This window comes from Tauraco erythrolophus, chromosome 2, assembly GCF_009769465.1.
Source record: "Tauraco erythrolophus isolate bTauEry1 chromosome 2, bTauEry1.pri, whole genome shotgun sequence".
Classification (NCBI taxonomy): Eukaryota; Metazoa; Chordata; class Aves; order Musophagiformes; family Musophagidae; genus Tauraco; species Tauraco erythrolophus.
In genome coordinates, this window is record NC_141466.1 from 55,193,967 (window position 1) to 55,207,161 (window position 13,195).

General features: G+C 37.5%; 1 protein-coding gene across 2 annotated transcripts in view; it reads right to left on the reverse strand.

Moving 5' to 3' along the window:
• Positions 1-4,607: 4,607 nt before the first annotated feature.
• Positions 4,608-13,195, reverse strand: part of MBOAT2 (membrane bound glycerophospholipid O-acyltransferase 2) — a 102,682-nt gene continuing 94,094 nt past the window's right edge. For both annotated transcript variants that reach the window (XM_086608369.1, XM_086608368.1), the window contains 4 exons: positions 13,121-13,185; positions 8,099-8,231; positions 5,412-5,563; positions 4,608-4,830 (listed from right to left, as the gene is read on the reverse strand). In XM_086608369.1, coding sequence (XP_086464495.1) covers positions 4,608-4,830; positions 5,412-5,563; positions 8,099-8,231; positions 13,121-13,185 — 573 coding nt within the window. The remainder of the gene's footprint in view (positions 4,831-5,411; positions 5,564-8,098; positions 8,232-13,120; positions 13,186-13,195) is intronic.

Here is a 13,195-nt window from a genome sequence, read left to right on the forward strand (position 1 = left end):
TAAATTTATCATGCAAGGCCAACTGAAAAAGTTGAGCATGTGAAAGTTTACATGTAAGTAACAGGGACACATCTGCAGGCAAGCGTGAGGATGCATTTCACGATGTATTTAAACAAATTGTCAACAATTTGTCTGCAAAGCTTCTGAGAGAAAAACCCAGACTCTGTTAAATTGCTTTTGATATGAATTTGACAGGAGGTGTGGATTTCATAAAGGTCTCCTCTGCATCAGAGGACATTTTATCACTAACCAAATCAATGCTGTCAATAGAGGCACAACTACCTAGAGTGCGTCCTGTCACACAAGCTTAGCATTTATATTCATATTACTTATTCCCATAGGGTAAACAAAACAAGTTATTTAAGTGTAAAATTCTTTTAATAAATAACATACTGTACTGTAAAACTCATACCACAAGTCAGTGTAGAGCAGGGAACAAAGACCTCTTTGTAAAGTCTCCTCACTAAAGTACGATTTGTTATCAAGAGCATACTGAAACGCAAACCAGTATTTTTACGTGGCAACATGTTTTAAAATGTCACCTATTACTGAAATCTTGTCTACATGTCACCTGAAGGAACGGCCACGGAAGAGTAAGCTTCCTGAACAAGAAGGGCATATTTGTAACTGCAAAGCTAACGAAGCCTTCCCGACTACAACAGTAGTAGGCACCACTGAAAGTATTATTTAAATATATAATATATATCTCTTTCATTAATACAGAATCATAAAGTTTAAAAAAAGGTTAAGCAAGCAAACCGTTACTATCAGGGTGACTACATTTACTAACTAACAGTAACTCATTAAGAGCCTGAATTAATTGTTCACAATAGGCAAATACCTGCAAAGCACCATAAAATTATGAATGATATGTTGTATTTACTTTTCATAGTGTGCTGATCTGCAACACAGAAAACACTTTTACCTGTTGGATACACATTAGTTAATAAGTGAAAGAATACTTAAAACCGTATTTCCTTCATGCCCAAAACACTTCTAGGAAATCTACTTTCTACTACGCAAGAGCCATAGTAAATCACCGCCATCCTTTCAAATTCAGTATTATAAAATGATGTGTGTAAAACTTGAAAATCATCTAAAGCATTGGGGTTGTCTGCTCTTGACTTTCCGACTGAATGGATAAAAAGGATCCAGTGTGATAGCAAGGCAGAAAACTAGTAAAGCAGAGGAAAAGCAACAACAACCAAACCCCAGTTTGACTAAAATCAGTGCTGCCATGAAAACAAAAAACCTCTTTCCACAGTCCCCAAGATAATTCATTTGCATGAAGAGCAGATTTTGGTCTAAAGTACTTTTATATTCAGCAATGACATTTAAAGGGCAAATTCCAGGACAATACACTTAAAAATAAATTCTGTGCAGAACTAATTAATTGTCATAATTTTCTTTTGTTGCAATTATATAAGGGTTCAGATCATGAAGAAAAAAGCAATTGTCCTGCACACAGAGAGTTGTCACATCCAATTTTGAAGTCTGTATCTTGCCACTTGTGCCTGGCTAAAGCACGTACAGATTTTCTCAACTGTTTTAACTTCCCCATATACAAAAGTTCTGAACAAAGCTGTACCTGTGAATTTAGTTACACTGAAGTACCAGCCTTTGCTCTCCTAAACCTGCTTGTTTTCTGAGAGTGCTTACAACTGCTTTTGTATTTCATAACAAAGGATTAGGAAGCCTCCATCGCACGTATGGGCACACACGCCAAAACAAGAGTGCCAGAAGATTAAATGGGAAAAACGGCACATTAGATGTTCTGGCATCCAAAAGTGCTTGTTTGGGTAGATATGTAGACCGCACCAACAAGATGAATTTACTTTCAACAGCAACAAATACTGAAAGGATCAGCACTAACTCTACTCGCTCACCTAGAAATGTGCAATTCCATTTGTTATTTTATGTCAATGTCCCTTCGAGAACAGGAAGTGGAAAAACGCCTTTCCTGATTCTGTATCTAGTAAGTATAATCAAACATAAAGAAACTAGTGTGCCCTTACTTACAAACAACAGAAAAAAACAATGCCACTTTGAAGAGGCGTATGACACCCACAACCCCATGTAAGAGGAGGTCTACTTGGGCAATGAAAGCCAAGGTTTAGAAGTCAGATTATTTTATTTTAAGGATAATACAGCTATCACTGAAACAATGAACATCCCTACTCATGTGAACAGACTCATCCACTCTCATTTCACATTTAGCTCCCCCTTTCTAACTCTGCTAGTAAATTAGTGCTGACCTACGCATATGGAAGAGGTATGTTATCCTCCTGGAGTTTTGGGCAAGGAGTCGAAGGCCAGACACAACTATCACAGTAAGGAACCAACTCTGACCTGACTTAGGATCTGGTTCTTTAGACAGTAAGCCAGAAGCACTGTGACTATTTTTGCATGGTAGCATTCCCAAAGCTGAGGGCTATCGTTGCACTTCTGGTACTAAGAACATTCACCTCACTAGAGCCAGTTATTTCCTCAAAAATTTATGGTTCAAAACGTTATGACTCTGCTGGTTTTGGCTGGGATAGTTAATTTTTGGCACAGTAGCCAGTATGGGGCTGTTTTGGATTTGTGCTGGAAACTGCTGCTAACACAGGGATGTTTTTGTTACTGCTGAGCAGTGCTTGCACATAGTCAAAGCCTTTTCTGCTTCTCTCCCCACCCCACCAGTGAGTAGGCTGCTGGTGCACAAGGAGTTGGAAGGGGACACAGCTGGGACAGCTGACCCCAAATGACCAAAGGGATATTCCATACCATATGATGTTGTGCTCAGCACATCAAGCTGGGGGAAGAAGGAGGAAGCGAGAATGTTTGGAGTGATGGTGTTTGTCTTCCTAAGTAACTGTTAGCCCTGCTTTTCTGGAGATGGCTGAACACCTGCCTGCCAACGGGAAGTAGGGAATGAATTCCTTGTTTTCATTTACTTGCCTGAGCAGCTTTTGCTTTCCCTATTAAACTGTCTTGATCTCAACCCATGAGTTTTCTCACTTTTACTCTTCTGATTCTCTCCCCCATCCCACTGCAGGGGACTGAGTGAGCGGCTGGGTGGTGCTTAGTTGCCAGCTAGGGTTAAACCAACAACATTTTCCTCATTCATTTGTAGGTTATTAATCAACAAGCTGCATTATTTTCATTATTTTTCTCCGGTAGTATTCTGTGTCAGTTTTAAAGCTAAAAAAATCCCATGTGGATAAACAGTTTGCATTTACTTAAAAAAAATTGTAAGAAAATACAGAACATAAGCAATTAAAATGTAGCCCTTTAACAGTAGTATTCTAGCAGGGACCATCATCACAATAAATGGTCTGGAATAGAAATAATCACTGCATTATTCCCTTTACACACTTCCATAATTCAGGCAGTCAGAAGGATTTCTTCCTTTCATTATGTTACCCACAAATATGATGTGAACTTTGCATCTGAAACTCTAATTTAAAGAAAAAGCTCTTCCTCAAATTCATAAGCTGCTTTGGATAACTGCCATCAATTATCAAGCATACAGAAATTGGTTATGATCGTAATTTCATGTTTGACTACCTGTGCACTAGAGCTCAAGGAATTTTTGTTATTTTATACTGAAAGCATCATCAAATAACTACTATATGCCTGAAAATTCAAAACAACATTAAGTATTAAAAATCATTTTTTGTAAAACAGTTCTATTCTACAACAAGTATTTCTGGTATTTAAGGGTAAAAATGCACTTGAAATCCTGGCGCTTGCACGTTGTCTTGTGTCCTGTGGCTGCCTTTCCTTCTCTAGCTGCAAAGTCCACTTGGCAGTGTTTTTTTCATTGTTTTTAGGTACTTGAAAGAAAGCTAGATTAGAGCTATTAAGCCCTAGAAAAGGTGAACCTTCTGGTGTTTGTGGTTTTCTTTCTCCCCCCCCTCCCCCCCCCAGTCAGAAGGGCTATGTGTAATTATACTCTTTATCAAAGAAACCTAACTATAATTTGGCATCGGTAAGGTTTACAGTTCTGTAATGTACTGTAATAGTTTGAGATACTTTAAGAAAACCCTCCAAATACTGAGATGCTTATTGCAATTCCCCTTTTCAAGATTCAAAAGCCTTCTGAAGACTTTGTATTTCCTGGTTTTGTCTTCTTTATAGCACATGGTATTACATACTTGAAATATGCTTTCCACATAAAATCAAACTTGAAAATACCCACTTAGAAACAATATTTCAGTAAATAGAGGGTTTAAGGCAAGTCATTCATTTGGAAAAAGTAATTTCCATCTGTTAATCCTAGATTGACACAATTTTATGCCACCCCATCAGTGCCTTGGGATACACAACGTACATTCAGCAAAGGGCACACATATGACCCTATGGACATACGTTGCAAGTCCTGAGTGCCCATTGAAATAATGGTAGTATCTTCATATAAGGCGTGACCCACAGGGACATGGCATGGGAGGGGTTAATTTGTTTTGTTTCCAGTCTTGCTATTGTATGTGATTTTTCCTAGGTAATGCATTCTTTTTTTTTTTTTTTACTAAACATCTTTGCAAACAAATACAAACCCCTTTAAAAGGTGCTAAAAATGGGTTTCTGAAAACATACAAAATATATTCATCATAGTATTTCCTCAATCACTGTTTTAATGCTTGATATCTGCAGGTTATTTCTTGTTTCTGATTGAAACTATTATTTGTTGTGGAATAACTGTTCTTTTGCAAAAGATTTTCTTCTTCTAGTTTTTTGGACCACACAGGCTGGATGCTCTCATGCTTTTTACTTCCTTTTTGAGTTCTTTTCAATGGAAATACCAACAACACCACGATGCTGGCAATATGAAGACAGAAATAGCAGGAGCTAAAAAACAAACAAAAATAATAATTCAGTAGAACTCTGGCCACTCTTACAGGATGCTTAAGGAATAAACTGTCAAAACCTACTTGCTTACAGTACTTTGCACATAAGACATTTAAGTCAGGAAGACGTTAATGTTTCTTTTTTAAGAAAAGTAATAAGGGGGAAATTAGAAGCGAAGTCTTCCCCCATAGTACCTAGCACTGTAGCAGAGATGTAAAGCAAAGAGAAGTCTGACTTCAACTATTTTTCATAAAAGTTACTTTTGGGAAGTCATTACCTAGTCTTGTTATAAAATAGTTCAAGTGCATATCGTAATCTCAAAGGTACCCTTATGGTTTTGGTTGGGTTTTTTCCATGCATTAGGAAAAGTAGGTCTATTATGATCGGAAGACAACATCACTTTATGGTTTCTCATACACAACACAAACTACGTTTGAGCACTGGAACAGAAACAGAGTTTGCTCAGCTAATAAATAAGTCTTACAATTACTAGTAAAATAGCTTCAGAAATCTTACGCCACAGAAAATACTTTTATTCCAAGTTAAAGAAAAGAAAAAGGAAACAAGTAGAATGTGCTTACCTGTAAAAGGTGAAAGAGGGTTTTACAGAGAGCAGCACAAATGGCACGACTGTGTAACTTATTGCTACTTGAGTTGCCATCCACGTTGTAATATCGTAACATAGTTTAACAGCAGGAGATTCAATGAAATAGTGTCTGATATTGTTTCTTAACTGAAAAAGCAGATAATGGTAAGTTAGTTTAGGAATAAACTTTGAGAGCTATCTTACTGTACAGTTTACTGCACTTCCACAAAATTCCTAAGATGAAATTTAAATGCTACAAGTTTGGTCAAGTATCTTTGAACTATTCAAAACACTCACCAACTTCAACAGGAGTCCGTTCAAATTCTCTGCCTTTTAGCATAGTGCACTTCACCGAGCACAGGGATTTAAGTATTTATGAATTTAAGCAGAATTTAAGTAAATGAATGGCCCAGTAAATCCAGCGTGACTTTGGACTACTTGTCAGAATGAGGCAGACATTCTAGACTCTCAAGCCACTCTGCAAACACAGAGTGTTGGAGTCATCGAAAGCCAGAATGGTTCTGTGGAAAGCTGCTATATGGTAAGCCATTTTCAGATACTTGCTAGTAACATGTTTTTAGGACAAGTAGGGTATAAATCAGGACATGCAAAATACCAGTTCTAACAACATGTCAGGAGTTTTAATAACAACTAATGTTAAGTGGGACTATTATCAAAGGACTCAATATTCTACGCTGAGTCTTCTTTTGTTTAAAAAATTCTGTTCAAACAATGGAATAGCAGAGGTATTTTTAAAAAAATTCAAAACCCACACAGGTTTGGGTTCAGTTTTATATAAGTCCATAACTAAAAAGATGCCAGCATATCTTTGCCCCTCCTTCCTTTGACTGAACTGTCATCCTCGCTCACACTGTTATTTGCTGACAAGTCAAGATGGGCTCAATTCAGCCTCTGTATAGTTTGGTATCACAATTGTCACCTTCTAATCACCCGCACAGAGGCTGTCCTCTCTGAAAAGCTGCACACCAAAGGGCAGTTTAGCTTCTTCATCCTTCAGTTCCTTTAGAACTCCTGGTTCTAAAGAACATATGGAAGGCAAGCTTGTGCTGATTTCATTCTTTACGTTAAAATCCTTGTTCACCCTTCTTGTCCTTCTTACCCAAATTCCCCTGTAGGTATCAGATTCCAAATCAGCCTTTCCTTAGTTAATGTAAGTAAAACAAGTCATTCTAGCCATATGCCCCTTCATCCTACCGTCTGCCATGTCCCCTCAGTTTTCTCCTACGGTCACAGGCAATGACTTGTTCTGGAGTTCTGTAAAACTTAGATGAAGTTTCACAGAATTTCTTGTAGAGAAATCTAGTATTTAAGACTTGAAGGACAACTATTAAGATAAATCTATAATCACCCGTAGTAAACACCTGATTATGAAACGGGTAACAAAGAGAGAGAGTAAAACTAGTTGAATATATGCTTAGACACGACAGGAGAAGAAAGTGAGAGTCAGAGCTGCTAAACTTTGCAGTCCTAATAAAATCTAGTCGAGTTAAACATGCAAAAGTACTTCTAACATCTCTTATCAGTTAATATTAAGTAACTGCTCATACAGAACCTAACAATATTTTTATTTAATAGCCTATTGATTGATACATCTGAAATGCAAATACAATGCAGCCTACTAGCAAAATCCAGGATGAAGTGCAGTAAGCACTTCAATTTACTGGACTCGCTTTATTGAGAGAACACCACTTTTACCTGTGAAATGTCTCTGAATCTTGGCTTTTGCACCAGCCCCTGGCTGATAAACGTCAAAAGTTCACTACGATAGAGTCTGGAAAGGAGAAGGGAGCTATACCTATCGTAAAGGAATCAATTCTGTCAAACAAGTACTATACCCACATCTTTGTGAAGAGGAGAAGCATCTGTTTTATTAGTTAGTAACTATCTACCACCTTTCCCTAGCTATTATAGAGCAGTCTGCTTCATTTCTCATTCTCCTGGTTCTTTTGACAGAAAAGCGGTCAGTTATTCTGCTCTGAGCTGACAGCTAATTTTCTTTGTTCCTGTTTCCCCTTAAGTAACTGATAAACCTGTCTCTGCTCTTACTCAGCTTTCTAAAGCAGGACTTAGATTTTTTGGCAGATTTGCTGGTTCCATACGATTCTGAACAGCAGCTGTAAAAGCTTGTTAATGTGACTGCACTGCTGGCTGGCCCATTTTGAGTAGTAATGGATATGTTTATCTGCTGGTTGAGGGGGAGCTTTCTTTAGTTACCAGCTTTACAATAGTACTGGACAGAAACTAGGGATGGAGACAGACTCAATATTTATTCAGCACTGCCCGCCCCCCCCCCCCCCCCCCCAATTTTAAGCTACTGATAATCCGTGATACTGTTTTTTCAAAATGACATTAGATAACATCATCTTGTTTAGCACGGCATAATAATATATCATCAGTTAATACAGAGGAAGGGCATCCACAAAAGATATGCTACAAGCTACAAAGATGTTACAGGCTGTGTACAGTCTTGCCTGTTGCTACTGACCAATCTCTCCTTATGAATAATCATTCCCATCGCTCTCATAACTAAAAAAGTACACAAAACTATCAGACAGACTGTTTGTGTGTCAACTGTAAATCGCATTTTTGGACTACAGAACACAGTTAATTTTCTTTTATAGAACTACTTACTATTTAAGAAGATACTTGGTTGGTACTTACAGCTCGTGCTGCTAATGTCATTAGTACTCCTGTTAAAAATGTTAAATAATATCCTGGGTAAACCCCATGCCAAATGGCAGAGAGGATGAAGGTTTGAATCGTTGGGCTGAAGGTGGCTCGCTCGTAGCACACTCTAGCAAGTCAAAGACAATTCAAGATAAATAACATGAGACGCAGATCGCCAACAATCTTCCCAGTTACTATTTATACATTTACACTTTCAGCAGTTTCATCTCCAACACATCCTTTGCAATGCAACTGCAGTTTACTATTATTTAATAATGTTGCCACTAAATTATGACTTACAGAAAATACCTAAAGCTATTTACACCTCCTGATTTTACCCACCAGTGCTAACCTATGCTCAGTGCCATCACATACAGTACTTATTTATAGTGAAGTGATACAGAAGCGTCCGAAGAATGGTATTGGCGTTAATATGGGATCTTGAGCCATCCAAAAATGTGTTTGAAAAGCTACACTAGAAGGCACAGACTATTCTGCAAACACTTGTGATGAGTCAGATATGTTTTCTTCATAAAATGAAAGCACCTTACAGGAGAAGGGAAGAAGTGAAAACTACCTTCAATTCTGAGTAACAGAGAGACTACAGTTGAAAATGTGTCTATATACAGCAATTAGATGAGCATGATAATGAAATTAAAATTAACGACTCTAGGGATGTGAGAATATCAAATAAGGAGAATTCTGCTATTTAAAAATTGAAACTTCGAATTATTAGGCAAGGTCCTACAGTAAGGAAATCTAGAAGGAAGAAGGGAATTAGGAATCCAAGAAAGCAGTTTCTAGAAGACAACATTAAATGACACAATGACAAACCATCATGATGTGGAAGAATGATAGGAAACATGGTAAGGTCCTGATACAGCTTCATCAAGAGTTCTTTAATGATCTGAAAACCAAAAAGCAACAGGAAATATGGAAACAGATGTACACTAACATGAAGCAAAAATAAACAGCACAAGCATGCATGAACACAAATCTAAGGCGAACGTACAAAAACGGGTTTTAACTGAAAAAGGCCATAGACACCAATATGTAAAAAGGTTTTATATACACACAGCAAGTAACAGAGAGAGTGAAGAGAATGCACATCCATTATTCAAAGAGGAAGACAAGCTAATATAGAGGGCTGAAACATTCACTACTAATGTAACTACATTACTAAATAACTCCTGTATATACAAAAGATTGCTGAGACCAAATGATACAGCCAGTGTTAAAGAACAGAAGGTAAAAAGGCAGGATCTGAACAGGGAAAGATCAAAAAATGTATTTTGCTGATTTAGTTTATTCCGGTCAAATAGGTGTGGTAAATTTTATCTTCTGAGGTCTTCAGTGCAGCAGAGCCCCCTCCCCTTGCCAAAGGCCTTTGCTAAGATGAGCGGGCACAGACGCATGCCTGTGTAACGTACAAAACTATCTGAGGGTATCTGCCCACAGCAGATCACTGTAAAGACAAAGGCAACATTGGCCAGGCTAAATGGTAACCAGGGAATTTCAAAGAGACTTGAAACAAAGATGTCAGCCTAGAAAGTAGAAAAAGCACTAGGAAAATTTGTAACAAGTCAGGGAGACACCTTGGAGCTAAATACTAGTCATCAAAACCTGGTCTGACACTGCCAGAAGTGACCTCACCAGCATCGTGACCTCTGCCTCGGCCAAGACAGAGCATCCTCCCTGGCAGACACCCCGTAGCCTCCATCCAGCCAGGGGACTGTCAGTGCAGTATGCAACACACCGGGAGCTATATCTATCTCATCCCCGTCAGCTGCATGCATGTGGACTCATGGCATGCTTTTCTCATTGGGATGTGAATCAGCGGGTTCACTCAGAGCTGGAGCACCCACACCTCCCCCGGGCAGCACGTACAAGCAGGGGGGCCCGCGTTTCCAGAAGGAGGTGTGTTTTTATAACCCACATGTCCTTGGGAGTGGAAGTGTGGCTTGCACTTACACTTTTTTAACTCTTTGGGATTAGTTACAGAAGAGCATTTAGAAATATGTTTAGTAAGCCACAACACTAAGCATGTACAAAATGTTACCTGTTCTAGTACTGATATTTATTCTGAATGTGTATTTCACTGACTGGTGGTTAGTCATGTCTTGTTAATAAATTGATAAATGGCTTCAATCTTTATTTGGTTTAAACTACTTTAACTAAGCAGATTTTCCCCTGCAAAGCATTCAAAAGCTAATAAAACAACCTAAATTAACTAATCAAATTTCGGCTACATCAATGCAAGTCAAATAAGATATATACTAGGAAAAAAAAAAAATCATCAGGCTTCAATTTCAAAGAGTTAAAAGTAGGATTAAAAGTTTCTCCATGGATTTGTCAATAATAAATTGTGTTGAAGTGCTTCACTTGACATTCCAAAAAGCAAACCAAGGAAACATGGTCATCACGACAGGCTGAGAAAATCTATTCAAATATGGGTGGTTCAAGTTATTTATGATTTGCTCGAGAAGTGTGAAGATGCATCAACTGTTCAGCAAGGTACTCCCCTTGGGTGGCTGACTGAAGTATATTCTTCCACCCTGCCTTTCCCCTTTTTTTGGGGGGGTGGAGGGGGGGAGGGAGAGGGTGGGCTGAAGGTGGAGGGAACAAAAGAGATTGGTGTTGTTCTCTTAACAGATAGAGCACTAGAATCCAAAATTATCTTGTCAGACTTCAAAGACATACTGAAATCAACAAGATTAAGTCCAAATTCTAGAACATCTAAGAAGAAAAGTGAAAGGCAAAACAGTACCCATCCATTTACCATTACTGAAGATGTGTAGCTGAGCATGAATATGAATCAATAGTGTGAAGCTGAGTATCAGCTGAGCATGAATCAACACTAGATTGCTGCTGCAAAAAAAGACAGATGCAATACTGCCATGTATTAGGAGCAGTTATCTAAAGAAAAGGTAATTAATCCACTCAAAGCATTCAACTCTGCCTGTAACAAGTCAGGAAAAGACCTTGGAGGTCTTAAGTATCATATCAACTGTAAGACGATAGGAAGTTTGGAAAGAAGCCAGAAGAGTGCAACAAAAACCACAGAGGTTTTGCAAACATGACCAAAGACAAAAGGAATTAGATGTTTTCTTTGGAGAAAACAATGAACAGGCTGAGAGGGAACACAACAGCTTCTCCAGTCAGGAAACATTATCATGATATACACTGTTAATATATGCTACTATGTAAATACCTATTTCAACTTTTATCCTTGTAACAATAATACCTTTGAACTACTGTATTTTGTGATCTACATCAAATGTTTATCAAACATTTTTATGATCCGTAGAGTTAACTGTCTTTTTACAAAGAGTTTGTTTTCACACACAATCAGGGCTTAAGTTCTGTTCCTCTTTCAAGAGTATCAGAAAAGAACAGGAGGAATGCTGACATCCAATATTTCTGTATTTCATGCGAGATATATGCTTAAGATTTTAGATACTTCCATAAATGGTAAAGAAGTGAGGCATTAAAAGTGGATGTTTAAAGTAATACATGAGATTGTCCTCTATTCATTGCAAGAAACATTGCATACATTGCAAAAAATCAAATTATTGGTAATATAATATATACTCTGGACTAATGTTTATGCCTCACATGTAATCACTAAAACAATCTTTTTCTTACAACAGATCTTTAAGAAAACAGCCACTCTTCTCCCTTTCACTGTAGCAGAATCAACGTGTATTTAGGCTATCCTCAAAGATTCTTCTACGATTGTTCTTAAAAATTTAAGGGCAGTTAGTTGTTCCTAAATTCAACTTACTTGTTCTTAAAAATATTTATTAAAGATGCTGCTTTAATTTTTCTTAGCATCTTCTTTTAATGTCACCCTGAACAATTGATTTGCATTTTTTTCTTTCAATTCCTAACAGAAATGGTATTCATCTCCACTAAAAGGAGTTAAACATCAGGTATTTTGAAAGTTTGTTGGAGCACAACCTTCTACTATTAAGTTTTAATACTGATAAACTTCTGTTCTCTAGCTAAATTAAAATGCATTTTAAACTAGCTAATTTGCTTTATTAAATGATGCATTTCAATGCCTGCAAGCATGCAATTCTTCCTTACTGACTGTCCTAGCAATAGATTCTATTGCTTATTAAGCTAACTAGAATAATGGCCTAAATTTCAATTTCTGTTTTTAACGGGGTCAGAAAAATATTTAGGGAAGAGATTATGGAAGAAAGAGAATACACTATGAAGACATTTGATGGAAGGAACATCCTGTTGCCAGTCATTCTAGAATAAGAGAGGAAGTCCTCTGAGTGATGCCAAGATGGGAGTCTCAGTTAAACTCACATCTATTCATAGAAGACCATCTATACAGAGATTGGGAGAAGAGAAGCAACACCTGTCTATTACTCAAGAACGCTTTTTTACTTTCTAGTTACCACAAAGTAGTAGTAAAAGCAGAGTGATTTAGTTCACTGGGCACTATACCCATTTCCCAGACAAGGAAAAAGTGCATCTGAGAGATTACTTTGCAATTTGTTTTGATAACACATTGTAGGGTTTGATATTTGCCACACACTCATTACAGAAGAGTGCAGAAAGTTGTCTCTCAGAATGTATGGAAGTTCCTGTATCATTGTGTGGCTAAAAAAAGAAAAAAATAAAAAAATAAATTCTGAGTTTCCACAGGCTAGCAGCCAATGGTGTGCATTTGGTCTACTGCTCTCAGCAACATGCACTACTTTGAATGCCAGGAGGGAAGAAACGACACACCTCCACTGATAAAAACTTACAGGTTCCCTATAACCAGTGATAAAACCCAGTTTCTATCATTACCTGACAGTTTACACTAAGAGAGAAGTGCTAAATTTAGAGACTTTAATTCAAGCATTACAAGAAGAATGTCTCATGTGGTTGCTAAACCACAAACCACCGTACTGTTTTGTGGGGTTTAGCTTTAAACGCTAAATTACCTTCAAAGACATATTTATCTAAGAAACTTCACTGAAGAAGAAAAAAAACTTTCCTTTAAGAAGTAAATACCTTTTAAGCCAAAGAGCTGTTTGGATATTCCAGTTATCAAGAAACATCTTGAAACTTGTGGAAAACTGTAAAGTA